We start from the raw sequence: 20,277 nt of genomic DNA, 5'->3' as shown, positions 1-20,277 counted from the left end.
TTTAATAAAAAACAGGTAAACCAACAAAACTGGTCACCTAATGGACAATCATAAAGAAACAGGTACATCTACCTTTGTAAGGTATATTTTCTAGACTACCGTCTTTGCATTTATGCTTGAATAAGAAAGTATTCAAAAAATACAGAAAGCAAGTCAGATTGCTAATTATCTTCAGGCCACAGCTGTTAGACAAAAAGACTTAGCCTTATAACAAGGGGGAGGTGGAAGACAGCGCAATGCTGGGAAATCAGGAGATCCTACATTCTAGTCCTGTCTCTCTCTGGTTTATATAATAGTCTTTCTGGGCCTCATTTCCTAATCTCTAAAATAAAATAGAAGAGTAACTCTGAAGTCCTTTACGTTCTGAAATTCTAAGAATTTCACATTTATCTGAAATTCACTTATATTAACGAACAAAGTGGATGGGGAGTAGGATACAAGTCAGTTACAGGGTCCTGAAAACCTGAATGTATTAGTCAGTGACTAATTCTCCAAAACAAAACTAGCACTTTATTTCAGGCATTCCACAACTACTATAATATACTTGGAAAGAGGGCACATAATAATTAGGATAACTAATCTTAATTGTTTTAAAACTGCAAATAATCAAAATGTGGATTATCTAGTCCCTCTACCCACCTGCTATTCACATCTTGCTCATCGAAGGGTAAGGAAGCTAATTTGTTATTTATTTATAACCATCTTTTCAGCAAATACATAGCCCAGATAAAGTTTCTGTAAAACAGCTAATATTTTTCCATGAATTTCAGTTCTTAGGCTATCCCTTGTGTTCCACAAAAATACAAAGACTGGTTACAAGTGGAAATACTTATTCATGTTGGTTTCCTGGATGAAAATACTTCTGGCCTGCATTACCTTCATAATCAGGGGGGAAAAAAAAAATTTCATGTTCTTGACCCAGGTAGTATCTTTCTTTTCATTTCCACTGCTACCCTGTCCTTAGCTGTTCTGGTATGATAGCTAGTGCCTTTTTACTGCAGTTAAAAATAACTCAAAATACAAAGTCTATTTATTTGGTAAGCCACACTACCGGTCTGTTATTCCCACCCAACAATAATGTTCAGTGATTACTGATTAGTACTCCCTACGTTCCAGGTAACATAACCATTCTTACCTTGCTTCTGCAAATTCCAAATAGATTCCATTTCTGTAAAGAGAAAAAAAACAGAAGAAAACATAAAAAAGGTTTTTTTACACTCTAAGTTCTGGAGAGTCAAGTTTGAAGTCATGCTCTTCACTTTAAACTTAATAAACCTAAACTGATTACTGCTGGGTTAAAGGTAGCACTGAAACAGCACTGTTCTATGAACCTCAGACAAACTCATATTTTCCTGTAATTCTTAAAAGTATCATCCAGATTGTCCCAAGTGTTACAGAAATTATTATCTGAAATCAAATTGCCAGAAGAACAATTTTATCTTTGCAAATCGCAAAGATATGCGGAAGCGTGCTATATCTGTATCTTTTACAACAGTTCACCATTATTAAAAAACACCAAGTATTTCTCGGCAACAAGGCGCCCAAATCTGTTGAATGAATCAAGTTTAAATCTGATTATACTTGATGTTTAAAATGCCTTATTAAAATTTTACTTTACCCCTTGACTCTAGGCAAGTGGTTGACACCAAACTATGCCTACTATTTTAACCAATATGGTCAAAATGTCAATCTGTACCCATTTATTAATAACACACAATCCTCATTTGTTCCAGTTACATTTAAAGCTTGAATATCTACAATGTGCTTATTAGCTTACTCTAGCATCTTACAATAAGGGAAATACGTACATGACGAAACTGCTAGAGCAACATACAGACAGGGCAATAAGAAATCTCTACCTGGAAGTACACAAGAAAGCTTCACAGAAAGGAGTATTTGAAGTCTTGATGAGTAAGATAGTAAATAACTACCAAATGACAAAACCAGACTTTGAAAGGAAAGTACTATACTACTACATGATTAATTTAAACAAAAACTTCTTGTTTTTGAACTATAACACTGAGGATAAGTGCTCTTTCCATGGCTATACAACTATCATTTTGGAAGGACAAAAGGTGATTTTATTCTGGTAACTAGATTCTGTATAAATCCTCAGCAACCAACTTTAATAAAGAAAAATAAAACTGAACTCATTAATGTGGGATATATCTAGATATGAATTACAGCTAAGGATGTTGCAGAATCCTTCCCCAGGGCTAAAAGAAAGCAAGTGTGTAGATCTAAAACTATGACTTTTTTTCATTGAATGTGTATGGGGGCAGGTGAATAGTAGAATCACATTCCCACAACCCCGCCTCTCCCAAAATCAAACTTGCTGAAAAGATTTTTAAAAATTCATCAGAATTGGATGTTTGGATCAATAGGTTAATTACTCAAAATCATTAAAGTAATTATCTAGATAAAACCCCATTCAAGGAATCACTGCTAGATCAATAAAATTAGATGAGTAAGTTAAAGATCTTTAACTTGAACCACTCTTTCTTGAAAGAAACTAAACTACTGGCAATCCTCAAATACAATACCATTTCCCCCAGCTAAAATACTCTTAACTCTCCAATCACATTAAATAGGCCAACTTCTACTTACTGCAATACTGACTGATTACCCTCCCCTGCATCCTCTCCCCCTACCTTAGGGGCTTCTCTATGTTCCAACTGCATTTTACATAATTTTCTACAAATCTTTCCGTGTATTAAACAGAGTTCCTAAATGACATAAACCCTCTCTCTTTTCATTTACTTATCACCATTGCCTCACACAGTGCTTGGTTCAATAAATAAATATTAATTTGAATGAAATACTATTCATAAACCAACCAGGAATAATGTACCACAAAGTAGTTATTAGATCCATCTGAAATGGCTGCTATTTAACTTTTTTGACCTAAAGAAATGGCAATTTCATATCGTCCAACCAATTAGATTCAGCATTTAAATCTAAAATCCCTCAAAGAGAAAAAACAAACAAAACTGAAGCTAAAAGAGCTAAAGTCAACTAGAGGCTTAATTCTCTGCCTTTAAAATTGAAGAATGGACGATACAACTGTCCAAGTTTAACAGAACATTTAAAAAATCAACATCTACATTATGACCTCAGCACATAACGGCTCCTCCCAGATAGAAAACAGATCAAATGTAAGGCCAAACAAGCTGACTCCCACAACTGAGAACCCCGAAATCAATTTACTAATCATCCCTTCCAATTCTTGACTAAGCCATTTTAAACCAAATTCTGTAGAATTCAGCATGTCCAATGTGGATAGGAGTGGTGAATTTAAATTTTGCTTTTTTCCTAATCCAGATTTACCCATCTTTTGATGATTACTGGCTATCCCAACATATTCTGGTATTCTGATTTCCACTGTAACTGTACCTGCCTATTCTTTCAGAAATTCCACCCCCCCATTTTATTTTTTCAGTTTGACTATCTGTTGTTGCTGTGTCCCATCGAGTCAATTCTGACTCACAACAACACTATATGACAGAGGAAAACTGCCCCATAGTGTTTCCAAGGCTGAAATCTTTACGGGAGCGGATAGCCAGGTCTTTTTTCCCATGGAGCACCTGGTGGGTTCGAACCGCCAACCTTTCAGTAAGCAGCCAAGCACTTAACCATTGCACCACCAGGGCTCCTCAGTTTGACTATACCCAAAGAGAAACACAGCACATTTCAATTCAATCTGACTAAGGTGGTTAGAAGCCACCAGCTTTTTAGTAGATGCTTAACCAACTGTTAGCTGTATCAATTTTAATCCTGTATGTCCCAATTTGGAGCTACATCCAACTCAGAATAAATTGTTTGGACTACCTCTAAATACACACACAATGGTTTCAGCAATGGAAACGTGGAACTCAAAAATTTTCTTCCTTTTTTTTTTGCTCTTTTCTACTGCTATACTTATTTTAACCCAGTTCAATTTATAAACCTAAAATATCAAATTCAAGTCACTTGGAATGAAATTGCTACCACTGTGATAGTAGAATGTTTCTTTTACAGCAAGGGTGGGTATTTCTCTCATCCCCAGGACTTAAAGCTAGTGAAATCTAGGAGTTAGATTTTATCTTCTATAAATTCTTTCCAGGTTACCTTTCAGACTAATACCACTACAAAATAAATTCAGTATTATTATAGTCATAAAGTAGACTTAAATTAGCAAATCAAGCAGCCAGTATGGATGCTAAAATGACAAGTCCTTGGGAAAAAAAGGTCCCTACGCCATATTAGAAATTATTTATGTCCATTTCTATATGTTCTATATTATAAAGGAAAACAGGACCCTTTCCAAATCTAGGAAATTCAACCAGGGCTGAAACAAAAGTGTTCATCCTAAAATGGTCAAACTGCAGGCACATGCTTTAAGATTATTAGAAAGGCAGCTGTGACACAACAGGCAATCATGGAACAACTGCAATAAAATGCAGTAGATATGAAATTACTTATCAAGCATTGTGTTAAAAAGAGACAAAATTTAAAATTCAGATCCTTCTGTGATCTAATGTGCAACCTGTATACCTACTACCATCAACAAACATTTTATGATTAACCAACCACAGCATATCTCCTCATATCCTGTTTCCAAAATCGGATATATTTCTATGCATTTTGCATCAGTTCCCTCATGCCCTTTCCCAATCTAAAATCACTTGATAATTTTTTTGAATGTTTATTTTTGTATAGGTAATGAATTTATATGGTTACAAATACAAAAGGGAAAACATGTTATTTCACTGCCTGGACTATTTCGAGTCTTCTAACTGATCTTCCACCTCCAGTCACCAGAAAAAGGGGCTTCCAATCTACTCTACAAACTGGTGCTACATTAATCTCTCTGCAATATGGCTCAACAAAATCAACTGATTAATGCCAACTCGGTTTTTAAAGCATTTCAGTACAATCTTACAGGACAAAACAAAGGCTATCCTTATTTTATAAAATTAGGAAACCCAGGCTTAAAAATGACAAATGATTTGCTTAAGTACACAGTAATCAGGAATACTAGTATTAAAACTCAGTTGAAGTTACTTCTACTCCACCAGCCTATCTCCCTGATATTCATGGCTCCGCCTGCCTCCAGACTGAAATTAAAAATGTCTGTGATCTGGCAATAACTTACCTTCCTTCTCTCACATTTACTCATGATTCTTCAATTTTGCTATTCTTTATCTTCCTCTTCTCTGCATTTTTATAAATCAAAAATCATCCCTGCCTATGAAAACCCAGTTTAAATGCTGCTACATTAATGACAGATGGGTGGTTGCTATGATGCTGGAAGCTATGCCACCTGACTTGACATAACAGCAGGGTTACCCATGATGGACAAGTTTCAGCGGAGCTTCCCGACTAAGACAGACTAGAAAGTTATGCCCTGGCGATCTACTTCCGAAAATTAGTCAACAAAAATCCCACGGATCACAAGAGAATACTGTCCAATACTGTGCTGAAAGATGAGCCCCCTAGGTTGGAAGGCACTCAAAATACACAGTGGTTGTAACAATGAACTCGAGGATAACAAAGATCATGAGACTAGGACAGGATTGAGCAACATTTCGTTCTGTCATACATGGAGTTACCATGAGTCAGAGCCAACTGATGACAACTAACAACCACCTCCACGAAGGGCAGTGGTCGTTCAGTAATAGAACTGTCACCTTGCATGTGATAGACTGGGTTCGATTTCCAGCCAATGAACCTCAAGCACAGTCTCATCAGTGGAAGCTTGAGAGTTGCTTTGAACAGGTTTCAGCAGAGCTTCCAGACTAAGACAGACTAGGAAGACCTGGTGAGCTACTTCTGAAAAATCAGCCAATGAAAACTCTATGTATCACAACGGTCCGATCAATCCTCAGCTGACCACAGGGATGGCGTGGGACCAAGCAGCATTTCATTCCATTGTGCATGGGGTTCACCACAAATTAGGAGCCAACACACCAGTAGCAGCTAACAACAACCTCCATGAAAAATGTCCTGCACTCACTCTTCCTACCTTCACCCCTTTAGAAATTCTCTTTATTCTGACATCTAGTTATTTGTATCCTTCTTATGACATTTAAAATCTTGCCTTATACTTGTATGTCGTTTTCTCCTGTGCTTGAAAAGTCTTTTAAACGAAAAGACTTACCTTGTCCAAGTCTTCTGCATTCCCAGAACCTAGTAAAGTACTTTGCCTATGCTAGGTATTTCATAGGAGAAAGGAAAACACACACACACACACAAATATTACATGACTCCTTAGTAGTACAGAAAACAGAATGATCAAATGGAGCTATAGCTGTGGCAGAACAAGAGAAATGCTGAGGAAAGTTCTCTAGATCTAGAGTTCCCTATCCTGCTGGCAATCAGAACCATCTAGGGAATTAAATCTTTTAATTCCAGGGCCTAGACCTACTGAATCAAATCGCCTATCACAATAACCTGTCATCTGTGGAGGTAGAAGAGAAACAAAAATTTTAAATTTCATGTGACAGCCCAAAGTTGTCTAAGGGGTCTTTTATACTCAGCTTCTCCGTCTATACAAAAGGCACTTAGGTAATTAAAGAAAAAAAAGGACATCAGAACTTAAAGGAGTTATTGTTCCTCCTAAGCAGTCAACTTAGAACACTTACAATACCTAATGGTAGCAGTATCACCTTATGTTTTCACTGTATTTTTAAATTCACTAAAACTTCTTTGAGCCTCACTCATTTTACAGACCCAAGGATCACTTTCATGTTGACTTACCCAAATCATCGAGGATTAAATCTTATTTTATTAATTCATCTCCCCTGCTTCTCTGTGCTAAGTCAGATTTACCATATCAAATTATCTGTAATGAGTATTCTAAAATGCTAGTATTCTGAATGCCTGATATCCTTCAGGGCAGTATCAGCCTAGGAGAAACTGACCTAGTTTAAATCGAGGCTTCAAACCAGTTCATTCCTGTTCGAACCTCTGCTGAGAATTTGCATTTCCACTCCCAGATATACTGAATAAGAACCTACAGTTTAACAAGAGCCACAGGTGATTCTTACATAATTGATCAAAGATTTTATAAAAGAATCCTGCCGGGGCTGGGGGTGGGGAGGAATGTGGGACAGAATTTCAAATTCTCATGGAATTCAGACTTTCAGGGCCCAGTGAGGCTAAATGAACCCAAGAAACTCTTACCCTAACATCTTTAAATCTTAAACCTTAAACCAAAAATATCCCAAAAATCTTCTCTAAACCAAATAGTTTAGTTCAATTAGTAAAGAATGTCTGCCTTGAACACTGTGCTGTTTTAAAGAACTACAGATCTATATGGGGTCAAGTCCTGACAACAGCAACTCAACAGGTTAGATAGGAAGCTTGGGGGGGTAGTGAGTTCATGTTAATGGGGGAGGAGCAAATAGGAAAAACGGTGAGAATGGTTGCACAACTTGAACAGTCAGTATCACTGAACTGTACATGTAGAAACTGTTGAACTAGTATATGTTTTCAACAATAAATTATTAAAAAACACCAAAAAAGTGTTCAAGCTGGATGATTCTCAAATACTGGGATTCATTCGATTACTGGCTCCATTTTTGTACATTCTTAAAATTTTCCATAATCACGTTTAAAAAAAAAAAAACTTTAAAAGTTTTACCTTGTACCAATTCAGATAAATGGAGAGGACCTACATTTCAACTGAAATATTGTACTGCTATGTTACGGTACAATATTCCCCCAGATAACACAGATGAAGATGAACGATCCTGTTACCTAATACAGTAGCATAATATGTATCAAAACTTAAAAATTCCAGAAACTAGAATTCCCATCAATCCCGTTTTAATATCTTACTCCATCTTCTGTTCATATCCTTAACTGTACTGAAAAGCTAGGATCAGATTTTTTAAATCTGTAGTACTTCTAAGGCCACAGTTAATTAATATTTAATCTAAAAAACTGCACCATTCCTATTAAGTGACATAATCTACCCTTCTACCTGCTTACTACAATTGATCCATTTATTCGAATGCCATATTTGGAATTTACCTACTTACTAAATTTTGTAACCACAAAATCAATACTGGCATCACTTTCACATTCATTTGCAGACACGGAGAGTGGCAAAAAATTTGAGTCACCTGTCATGCATGTTACCACCTTAAGTGGAAAAGGAAACTCTCTGCCTTGTTTCAGCTCTCATACTGTAAAGTGTCCTTCTCGCAGTCTATTTAATGACCCTTTCTCTCCATTTTTGTATTTTATGTTGGTGATTTTGTTTTAAATAGCCCCCAAGCACACTGCTAAAGTGCTGTAGTGTCCCTTAGTGCAAGAAGGCTGTGAAGCACCTTACAGAGACAATATGTGTGTTTTAGCTAAGTTTCATTCAGGTATGAGTTATAGTGCTGTTGGCTGTCAGTTCGATGTCAATGAACCAACAATATATATTAAATAAAGCATCTTTAAACAGAAACACATAAAACAAGGTAATTGCATTAATCAGTTGACAAAAATGTTGTGACCAGAGGCCTGCAAGAACCTAACCCTGATATGGTTCAGTAGTTGCTAATTCAGTGTTCACTGTGACTTTATAAAACAGTAACTACCATGAATAACGAGAATCAACTATACTTAAAAACCAAGCTGTTGACTGACACAGCAGGAGAAAAGCGGGGTGCAAAACTCAAATTCTAGTAAAAAGACCAGACTTAATGGTCCGATTGAGACTGGAGGGACCCTGGAAGACATGGCCCCCGGACTCCCTATTAGCTCAAAACTAAAACCATTCCCAAGGCCAACTCTTCAGACAAAGATTAGACTGAACTATGGTACATAAAATGATACTCGTGAAGAGTGTGCTTCTTCGCTCAAGTTGATACATGGGACTAAATGGGCAGCTCCTGTCCAGAGGTGAGATGAGAAGGCATAGAGTCAGGAGCTGGTTGAATGGACACAGGAAATCCGGGGTGGAAAGGAGGAGTGGGCTCTCACAGTACAGGGAAAGCAACTAGGGTCACATAACAACGTATGTATACATTTTTGTATGAGAGACTAACATGAATTGTAAACTTTCACTTAAAGCACAACATTAAAAAAAAAACCCAAGCTGTTTGAAAGGGTATATTTCTAAACTTAAGAGGTAGCATATAACTTCAATTCTAAGCCTAACTTCAATTCACTTGGTAAAAGTTTATTGAAAATTTAACAACTATAAAATTATGTGTGGTTACATATGTATGTAATGTGTGCATGTATATGTATACAAAAAAAAAAAAAAATCCATTGCCATTGAGTCGATTCTAGCTCACAGTGACCCTACAGGACATAGCAGAACTGTCCCATAGGGTTTCCAAGGAGCAGCTGGTGGATTCAAACTATCGACCTTTTGGTTAGCAGCCGAACTCTTAACCACTGCACCACCAAGGCTCCCTTATATGTATACAAGTATCTATACCTGTGTACCCATACAGATGTATCTATATGCGTTACGTAAAATGAGCTCTGGTGGTGTGAACAGTTAAGCACTCAGCTGCTAACCCAAAGGTTGGTGGTTCAAATCCACCCAGTGGCTCCACAGGAGACAGACCCAGCAATCTGCTTCGGTAAAGATTACAGCCAAGAAACCCTATGAGGCAGTTCTATTATGTCACAGGGGGTTGCTCTGAGTTGCAATCAACTCGACAGCACCCAACAACATATGTATAGGCAGTCCCCAGGTCACAAATGTCCAACTTATGTACTACCCATACTTACAAACCAACCCTCCCTAATGTCTATTACATTAAAAATTCGAGGTACATACAAAGGTTCGTAATAACAGGCACTAGTTACTACGTGCATCAAAACATTATTATTATTTTGTATTATTATGTTAAAGATGTCTTAGTGTATCTGGGAGGTGTTTCTTTAATGTTTTTTATGCATAGAAAGGTATGCCATAAAGTACATAATAAGAGAAACATCTGACTGATGTTAGATTGGAACCATACCTATCTGTTCCGACTTTTGTGTTCAAATTCAACTTAAAAACAGGTTTAGGAACGGAACTTGTTTGTAATCTGGAGACTGCTTGTATAACACACACACACACATATATGTACATAGAGACATGCATGTATTTGTGTGCATGCATATATATTCGTATATATAAAATAAAGCCCAAGGGAGCACAGTTACAGATACGTCTCAGACATAACCAAATACTTCACAGAATTGGTTTTCTGGGTTTCAAGGACCATAGTCTCGTGGGAAACTCAGTCAACTGGCATAAGATAGTTCATAAAGTTTAAGTTCTACATCTTAATTTAGGGTCTTAAAAGCTTGTGAGCTGCCATCTAAGACACAACTTCCCGGTCTCTACTCGTCTGAAGCAAAAGAGAAAGGAAATCGAAGACTCAAAGAAACTAGTCTACAGGACTAACAGCTTATGCGAACCACAGCCTCATGTACCCTGAGACCAGAAAAACTAGATGGTGTCCGGTTACCGCTACCGATCATTCTGATCAGGGGCACAATAGATGGATCCTGATGGAACGGGAAAAAATGTGGAACGTAACTCAAATTCTTAAAAAGTCCAGACTCACTGGACAGTTGAGACTAGAAGACTCTCTGAGACTACTGACCTTAGATATGCTTTTAAACCTTAAACTGTAACTATCCCCTAAGATCACCTTCCAGCTAAACAACAGATTGGGTCATTAAATAAAGACTATTTCTCATCAGTACTACACTCCTTTGAAAATCATCTATATGAGACCCGTCAACAATTAATTACTCTAAAGCAAAGATGAGAAGGTAAGAAGGCAGGGAAACTAGGTTACTGGAAACAGAGCAACCAGAACAAGAAATAATGAGAATGTGGACACATTGTGAAAAAGTAACCAATGTCATTGAACAATTTGTATATAAATTGTTAAACGCAAATCTTAATTTGCTGTGTAAACTTTCACTGAAAAAACAATAAAAATAAAAATAAAAGAAGAAAGAGTACACTAAAGAACTAAGAAAATAGAGGTGCTCTTACGGGCTATTCCAATAAACCCAGATTATTCTCTTTTAGAATTTAAGAAAGCTTAAAAGAAAAAAAAAAAGCCTCTGTATACAAAACAAAATCTTTAAAAAAGTTCTGATTCAAAATAAATCCAAGGGAAGAAAAACCTTAATGGACCAGTCTACACTTCGCAAAAATTCAAACAGCTTGCCACTTTGGGATCTAACCGAATTGAGTATTATCTACTTGTTCTGGGCGGGGAGTGGGGGGGAATCAATAATAATCCAATCTCACCGTTCAACTACAAAACTCAAATTGACACACAGTAAACTAAAGCAAATATTTTCTGTAACACCAGCAAAACTAAACATAACTGCACCTATGGAACAGCATTTAGTTTCTCTAAACATCACTATTTCATATTTAGTTAACCCATCTATAGGGAAGATGCATACATGGTATCTAGAAATAAATAGAACTAATATTTCCACATTTTAAAAGGTCCGCAATTCTGCATAATAATCATCATCCAATACATAATTCACAATACGTAATTATACAATTTGTCAATTATGGATTGAATTATGTCCCCCCAAAACACGTGTTGTAAATCCTAAACTTTTAGGCCAGTGGTTATCATCCCATCTGGGAATGGGTTGTCTTTGTTATGTTAATGAGGCAGGATTAGTGTAGGGTATATTTTGAATTAACCTCTTGAGATTAAACAAGAGAGCAGAGTGGGGGTGGGGTGGGGGTAAAGAGATAGCAATAGCAAGCCACATGAAGATTGCCCAGGAGTGAACACAACAGAGTTCCTGATGGAGCAGGGGAAAAATGGGATGCAGAACTCAAATTCTAGTAATAGACCAGACTTAATGGTCTGATGGAGACTAGAGGAACCCCAGAAAATATGGCCCCCAGACTCTCTGCCAACCCAGAACTAAAACCTTTCCCGAGGCCAACTCTCCATGCAAAGATTAGACTGGACTATGGGACATAAAATGATACTCGTGAAGAGTATGCTTCTTAGTTCAGTAGATACATGAGACTAAAGGGGCAGCTCCTGTCCAGAGGCGAGATGAGAATGCAGAGTCAGGAGCTGGTTGAATGGACATGGGAAATCTGGGGTGAAAGGAGGAGTGTGGTTGTTACAGTACAGGGAGAGCAACTAGGGTCACATTTAACAATGTACGTATAAATTTTTGTATGAGAGACTAACACGAATTGTAAACTTTCACTTAAAGTACAATAAAATAAGACTGCCCCAGAGCAGAAGCTCAGAAGAGACAAGGACCTTCCTCCAGAGCTCACAGAAAGCCTTCCCCTAGAGCCAGCGCCCTGAATTCATACTTCTAGCCTCCTAAACTGTGAGAAAAAAAATTTGTTTGTTAAAGCCATCCACTAATGGTATTTATGTTTTAGCAGCACTACTGTTGTTGTTACGTGTCATCAAGTCAGTTCCGACTTATGTTGACCCTAAAGGACAGAGCAGAACTGCCCCATAGAGTTTCCATGGAGCGACTAGTGGATTCAAACTGCCAACCTTTTTGGTTAGCAGCCGTAGTTCACAGTAGCTGTTAACCACTGCGCCATATAGCAGCACTAGATAAGTAAAACACTGTCCCAGAGTTTTGTTGGGGGTAGGAACATAACACAACCAGATAACCTCTCAGGCTAAAATGATGACCACTAAGAAACTTTGGTAAAGATTTTCCAAGTAATGGCCTCTCTGGAGGGTAGATGGCACAGAAAATGACACCAAAAACACCCAACTCCCTCTGGCAGAATTTAACTTATATATAACTAACTACATGTCTTAAGAAACTAAACATTTCTTTTTTGCCCTAACTTTGCTAAAACATTCAGCTCCTGGTTAACTCATTCTTTCTTCCAAAGAGCAGAGAAGAGCAAGAGAAGACAGCTAATTTTATCTGCCAGGATTCCTACTCCTAAACTCCCATAAAGTAATTCTACTACTTACTCCCATTGTTTTAAAGGAAGAAAAATAATATTAAAAAGATGTTTATTTTACTAAATGTCTTCCAGTTTGCCGATAAGGAAAGGTATGCAGATTAGGTAACTTGCTTAAGTTACATGAATAAATAGCTTTGTTATTCATCAGAGGAAGTAATTCTTTCAGGGAGAATGCTATAATTACCTCATCCACACATCCTGATATCCTCCCCTTTCTCTGCAGTTGCAAGTCACTGCCTAAATGAGCAAGTGTTAAAAATGAGAATGTGTGTGCATGCATGCATGGGGTGTGGATTTGTGTTGAGGAGGGGGAGGAAAGATAAAGGTAGAAGGGTCTAGGAGCACTGAAAACCACTGTTCTCTTATGCACTGGTTGTGAACACCATTCATTAAACCTCATAATTTGTTCTATGGATTTAAATTACACTTATGCCATACGTCAAGTTTTTCTTCAAGACACAAACAACATTCTAAGAAAGTTATTAACATGGAACTTGAAAGATTTGATTCATTTTTAACATGGGCTTTGGGGCTGTGAAAAGTACACACTTTTGAGAGCCTGGTCTCTATGATACTATTCATGCTGGTACTGTGTTGTTGTTAGGTGCCATCAAGTCGGTTCCGACTCATAGTGACCCTATGTACAATAGAACGAAACACTGCCTGGTCCTACTCTTGTAGTCTAAATTATTTTCTAGTTAACATTTAGCACTTATTATTCGTTCTTGTAAGAGAAAAAATAGTTTAACACTTTTTATAATAGTTATTAAAAAAAAAAAAAACTCGCCGTCAAGTTGATTCTGACTCATAGCGACCTTATAGGACAGAGTAGAACTGCCCCATTCCGTTTCCAAAGAGCGGCTGGTGGACTTGAACTACCGTCCTTTGGCTAGCAGCGGAACTCTTAACCACTATGCCATTAGGGATCCTTAATAGTTATAAAAGAGGAGAATAGTTTAACATCTTTTTGGACTCCTCACAAACACCACTCCTACTTATTTTAAGCAAATCAGAACTATTAAATGAGCTCACTAATGATTCTAAGAAGTATATGATTTAAAAAAAAAGAGGGAACACCTGTTCAAAGAAAAAAATTTAAAAAGAACTCAGCAGTGTTCAAGAGAAAATATAATGTCACCCCTTCAACTTCCCTCCTTTATTTTTTGAACCAGGCAAAAGGCCAATTATACCTGTCTACATAAAAAGAAATGCTTTTAAGTTGGAAGTCAAAATTCCTTCTAAACTTTAGCTATACTATACTATTTCCAAAGACTCTGAATTAGAATCCAACATTAGATGCTTACCCACACTGTGATTGTCTCAACTAAGCTCTGAAATTCTTAAAAAAAAAAAAAAAGTCATAGTAATTTCTAAAGTTCACCCCTAATACAAACAGCTAATAAAAATATCTTAAACTGGCCAATAAGAATCTTTATATATGAAACATTTAAATGAGTTACCTTTAGTGTGATATACAATAGCAGCCCTCAGGTCAAAAGAACCCCAGCTATCATTCCTTTCTAGGCCTCTCTGGTATTTCTGTTCTTTGGCAGAGCCTAACAAAGTGTTCGTGGGAGAGGCCAAAGGATTTTGATTTTCTATCTCGTAGTCCTTTGAGAGAAACACTAAAGCACCTTGACTACTGGTGTCTGCTTTTTGCAGGTCACCTATATGACTGGATTCCAAGGATAAGGCTCCACTCTCACTGGTAGTCCCAGATTTTATAATGCTACCCAGAACTTGAAGACTAGTCCGTTTTTCCAGCTCATAAGCCTTGGGAAACACAGGATGCTCCGTTCCTGAGGGGATTATTTCAGCACCCTGTGAAACCAAAGTGGCAGGATATTCCCCTTGAAATGTCACTTCCATTACTTTATGATCTGATGACTTCCCAATAACAGTCTCAGGGCCAGCACTGGGCTCGTTTATAAATGATAAACCCCACTGATTCTGGAAGATATCCCCCAGGTTTTGCTGATCTGTCTGAGAGGGCAGATCCACTTGTGCTGTGCTCAATAGCACAGTTTGCATATTTGAAGGGTAGATAAAAAGGCTAGACTTAATTTGTTCAACAGCTGCTGAAGTTAAACTCATGTCCTGGAGAACTGAATCAGTTCCAGAAGAGATGGGTGTCAGAGTATTAGCAGCAGTAGTTAGCAGTGGCTGACTCCCTGGAGAATATACACTTCCATCAGTCCCTGCTAAAACAGGCCCATTAGAAAAGTTGGCAGAAGTAACAGATTTCAGCGCAGACATAGGGACCTGGGATAACCGGCTTGAAGACTGGGTCTGAGTTTCCCCAGCAGATGACGAAGAGGATGAAGATGAAGATGGAGACACAGAAGAATTCTGTACAGTTTTGTTGAGGTTTTCCTTAACTTTGCTTGCATAACTTATTTTAGGAACTATTTTAGCACTGCTATTGTCCACTGGAAAAACTGGGGGTGGTTTAAATAGAGTCCATGAATCCTCCTTAGAGGCAACAGCTGAAGCATGCTTTCCTTTGGGCCGATCATCAAACTTTTTACTACTCACACCAGGTTTAATATCAGAGCTTTTCCGCAGCATATCACCCACAGAAGGTTTTCCTCGACTTGTTCCTCCAGTTTCATACTTCCAAATGGGCTTAGAACCATCTACTCGATTTCCCTTTTGTTCACTGTAATCAGGCTTGAAAGTTTCAAGTCCCTGTTTTAAGGTTGGGACACTGGTCTCTTGTTGCATTATTTTGTCCTGCACTAAATTAAGGTTTTCACAACCCTTGGCACTATTGCGCCTAGCTTTCCTTTTTTTAGGAGTGGTATATCCGCTCTCAGATCCACTACCATCATTATCTGCCCCTTTGCCCATATAACCATTAGTAATATAGCCAGAATTATTTGTTACAACACCATTTGGAATCGCTACAGTATCCGTCTTGTCTACAGTTTGGTTTTCGCCAGATTTATTTTCATAAGACTTTCCATTCTTTTTGTCCATACTGTTTTTCTGAATGAAATTCTTGGTTTTAATTCCTGCTCTCCCAAAGGTGCTGGCCTTTACAGTCTGCTTCACATTAGTGTCTACAACTTGCTGGTTGCCATTGAGGACCCTGGAGAAAGGGTTGGTAGCTTCATCAGAACCCAGATTCTTTGAAGATATCTCTCTTTCTCCAGCATTACCATTTAGTTCACCATAACCTAGGAAAACAAAAAGGTATTTTTTAATTACAACATGTAAATTACAGTACTATCAAACATTTGTAACTGTTTACTTACTGTGTGCGACACTACGCTATGAGCTTTATCTCTAAATGTTATTTTACAACTCTATGAGAAGACGCTTGTTAGCCCTATTTTACAGATTAGGAAATGGGAGTCTACCCAGACATTGAGTAACTTGCCCAAATTTTTACCGCTAAGCAAGGGACAGAACGAAGCCAGATTCAAATCAAAGTCTGAGGCCAGAGAGAACATGACCTCTTAAGCAGTATGCCATAATCTCTCCCATCAACCTACCTATCACTCTCACAAGGCCATTATAAAATTTTCCTTTACAATTAAGAGCAGACATACCATCTTGGCAAAATCAAGTAAACTGACATAGTAATTACAAGAAATTTCCGACTTCATTCCTTTGAAACTATAAATGGCTGGTAGTCACCATAAGCAGTTTCCATTTCTGTGATTCTATTTCCAATTTAACTTTTAAAAGTGAACAAAACTAACATGAACTTTTTCTAAAGAAGTCTTAAAGTCTAATGAAGTCTTGACATTTCCTGGACATTAGATCATATTGTTAATACATGAAACCAAAACACCTATGTACCAGTGTTTTTGTAACCCTTATAAGATATATTTTCTCCATTTTCTATTTGAGTAAACACACTTCTCAAAGAGATTAAATAACCTGCCCAAGTCACAAAGTGGCAGAACTGGAACTCTCAATTCCAGTCTGCCTGGAATCCATGCTTTCACTATGTCATACTACCAACCCAAATGAGGCACTAAGAAAATATTTACTAACAAAACTACAATGAAAGTTACCTAATTTTAAAGTGTTATGGTACTCAGGTTTAAAGACCTTCACCACCATAAAAAACGGTGAACTTATATTGCTACAGGTGGTTCAAGGAACTCTCAGAACAATGATTCAGGACCAAACTGGGACAACTCAACAACTTTTCCCATTTGCTTACTAGTAAAATAGTGGTAACTAGTTAACTATCTTTCTGGAAAATGTATGTGAAAGCATTTGAGGTCATTAGAAATAGATATGCAATAGGACAGACACACACAACCAATGCAGCTTTTTTGGGGGAAAGATCCAACTGGAATACTAAGTTATTTGCCCTTACCACTCTCATTCTCTTGGGTCTTTAGCCTGTGAAGGCTAAAAGGCATGTGAGCTTCTGTAATCTTATTTTGAAATTTCCTGTTTTAATTTCTAATATGGTTAAGTATCATCAGATATAACCCACATTGAAAACTATTTGGAGGTGCTCAATTTTAAGAATGTAAAGTATACCGAGTTTAAAAAAAAACAGTTTGAGGGCCACTATTCTGAAGGAGTTTGATGTGGAAGGAACATACCTTAGTCTGCGAAGATTCACGACAGGGTTCACTGTAATTTTAAGTCACTTATTCTACATCAGTAAAAAAAGGTGGGAACACTAAAAAATCAGTAAATAAAGGCATTTCCTTCCACTGTATTATCAGAAAAATACACTCAAGAAAAAATACTCAAAGTATAATCACTTCTAAGACAGTGGCAAAACTTTTACCACGAGAGACTAGTTTGTGCAAAAGTTTTTAACTCCTGTAGGGTTACATTTTTTATTTTCTGGCTGCTGAAAAAGCTATGCTAGCCAATCAAGCCACTTTTGGTGGAAAAATTCTAATTCTCTGAAACAGGAGGGAAGAGATTACTGCCTGGGATATTTCTAAAAGGTTGCTTTTTCTTTAGAAAAGCAGAAAGTTCCTAATTACAGACTGAACATTTTTAGCAAATGTAACTTTATCCTTCTGCAACTCAGGACCAAAGAACTATATATATATACCACTTAAGATGCCATCAGGTTAAGCAAAGGTCTATACCCTTTTAGCCATTAGTCACAACTTTCCAGATTTCAATTAAATGTTAAAAACAAAAACAAAATTGCCATCGAGTCGATTCCAACTCACACTGACCCTACAGAACAGAGTAGAACCGCCCCATAGGGTTTCCAAGGAGCAGCTGGTGGATTTGAACTGCCAACCTTTTGGTAAGCAGCCAGAGCTCTTAACCACTGCACCACCAGAGCTTCCAATTAAAAGTAAAAACCAAATCCACTGCCATCGAGTCGATTCTGACTCATAGTGACCCTATAGGACAGAACTGCTCTATAGGGTTTCCAAAGAGCACCTGGTGGATTCAAACTGCCAACCTTTTGGTTAGCAGTCAAACTCTTAACTACTACGCCACTAGGGTTTCTAATTAAAATTAAGCTGTCTTAAATACAAAAAAAAAAAAAATCCTATGTCCAAACAGTTGGACCAAAGTTAAGACTTTTAAGTGAACTGGAATAATTTTTCTAAGATTACTAATGTTCAGTGGCTCAGATTTCAGGAATCACCAAAGAAAAACAACTCAGAAACCGCTATACTCCCACCCCTAAGTTTTAATTTAAAAAAATATATATATATAATTATATATATCATTTAGCAATATGAAATTTTTTTCCATGGCAACCTTGTTGATGTATAAAAAGTCTTCCAGAGAGAAGTTTTCTTTTTAAAACCAAAAATTTCTAAGAACAAACTTAGGTATTTTAGGACAATGTAAACACTATAAAAAGTTACTAAAAAACAAAAGGACTCCTAATGCTTTTATTATTTATAGATGCCATGGTAAAGCATCTAAGCTGACTTCAAACAGATTCAGCAAAACTTGAGTCCTGATAAATCTAGCATTTGGATTTGAAATTAAAATTACTGAACACATTTGTGGCCCTCTCTTGCGCCCCCTTCTGGATAAAGAAAAATTGTTCCTCTTCACAGGTTTGTGGATAATGGGTCATTTAAAGACCACCTCAACATAACAGGTACATTTCAGAAGTTTTCTTAGTAAATTAGCATTATACTTGTCAAAGCAACAGCACTGTAACCAGGTCACACATGCAAAACTGCTCATCACAAATTGTTTACATTCTCTCAAAACTGTTAAGCCCAGTTTCTCACTTTATTGCTTCCAGGATAAGACAATTTTGATAGATGCCACCTTGAATGGTTTAAGGGTCACTTCTATATGTAGAAAGCAGTCCTGCGTTAGTATATTAAAGAGATCGATAAAATGCAACTTTTTAATCTGGAAAGTAACATTCCCTAATAATAGATCCTAAGCAACCCTAATAAGGTTAAGGTTTCTTCATCTGTAAATTGAAAAGATCTTTTAAACTGTTTCAAATCCTTAGAATTAAATATTCAAGACATTCATGTGTCCCTACCATCCCCCAAACGGGAAAATTGGCACTCCAATTTCAGTCTTAAAGTTATATTAAGTCTTCAATAGGAAAGCATTTAGCTTTTCTCCAGCTTTCAATAACTGCTTGCTTGTATCAAATCTGACATGCTGAATTTAACATTCACTTTCTTACCATCCCCTTCCTTTTAATTTAAAACATTCACTTTCTTACCATTCTTTTCATTTTAATTTATAAAGAACTCTTATTTTTTTGAAATGTGTGGTCATAAACTTTTAAGCTCATTTCTTCTCACATCTCTTCTAATATGTCTTTTACCTTCACACTTTTTTTTTTTTTTTAAGAGGTTTTGGGTGAATTTCGGTCTTAAAATGCGAAAAAAACATTTTTCCTGGAAACATAGAAAAAGCCTCATCCAAGGCAAGATGGTACTGATCCAACCTCATGGATGAACCACCTCGGTTCATTCTAAAGGACAAAAACGGGTCAAAAACCCTCGCCCTCTCCCCCATTCAATGAAACACTTTTTTAAGCTCTCTCTTTCTCAAAGATACTACCTAAGCTCAGAAGGTATGTGTTGGGGCAGGGGGAAAAAGCTTTTTTTTTTTGTAGAAAATGAGGAAAGGGCCCAAGTGAAAGCCTCAAAGGCGGAGTCGTGAGCGAACCTGGCAGGAGATGAGGTTCCTGTGGCAAAGAAACTCGTGACCGGGGAGCTTGGTTCCCGCTGGGTACCCCACCCGGCCTTCAGGCACCGCCTCTACCCAAAATGCACCCCCCCTACTCTCACCCCAACTCTCTAGCTCGGAGAACCGCCGTGGCCACCGCCCGCGGCCTCCTTTCCCCTCGGCTCCGCTTCGAGGCCGGCTCCCCGCCCCGACCGCCCGCGTCTCCCGCCGCACCCGGGAGC

General features: G+C 37.5%; 1 protein-coding gene across 1 annotated transcript in view; it reads right to left on the bottom strand.

The window, feature by feature from the left end:
* NUFIP2 (nuclear FMR1 interacting protein 2) overlaps positions 1-20,277 on the bottom strand; it is a 30,793-nt gene that overhangs the window by 9,075 nt on the left and 1,441 nt on the right. Inside the window, exons 2-3 of the mRNA XM_004385349.3 lie at positions 14,392-16,110; positions 1,136-1,168 (exon numbers count right to left, since the gene is read on the bottom strand). Coding sequence (XP_004385406.1) covers positions 1,136-1,168; positions 14,392-16,110 — 1,752 coding nt within the window. The remainder of the gene's footprint in view (positions 1-1,135; positions 1,169-14,391; positions 16,111-20,277) is intronic.

The sequence above is a fragment of the Trichechus manatus genome, unplaced genomic scaffold, assembly GCF_000243295.1.
Source record: "Trichechus manatus latirostris isolate Lorelei unplaced genomic scaffold, TriManLat1.0 scaffold00138, whole genome shotgun sequence".
In the NCBI taxonomy this organism is placed as follows: Eukaryota; Metazoa; Chordata; class Mammalia; order Sirenia; family Trichechidae; genus Trichechus; species Trichechus manatus.
This window is presented reverse-complemented; position numbering and strand designations above follow the sequence as displayed.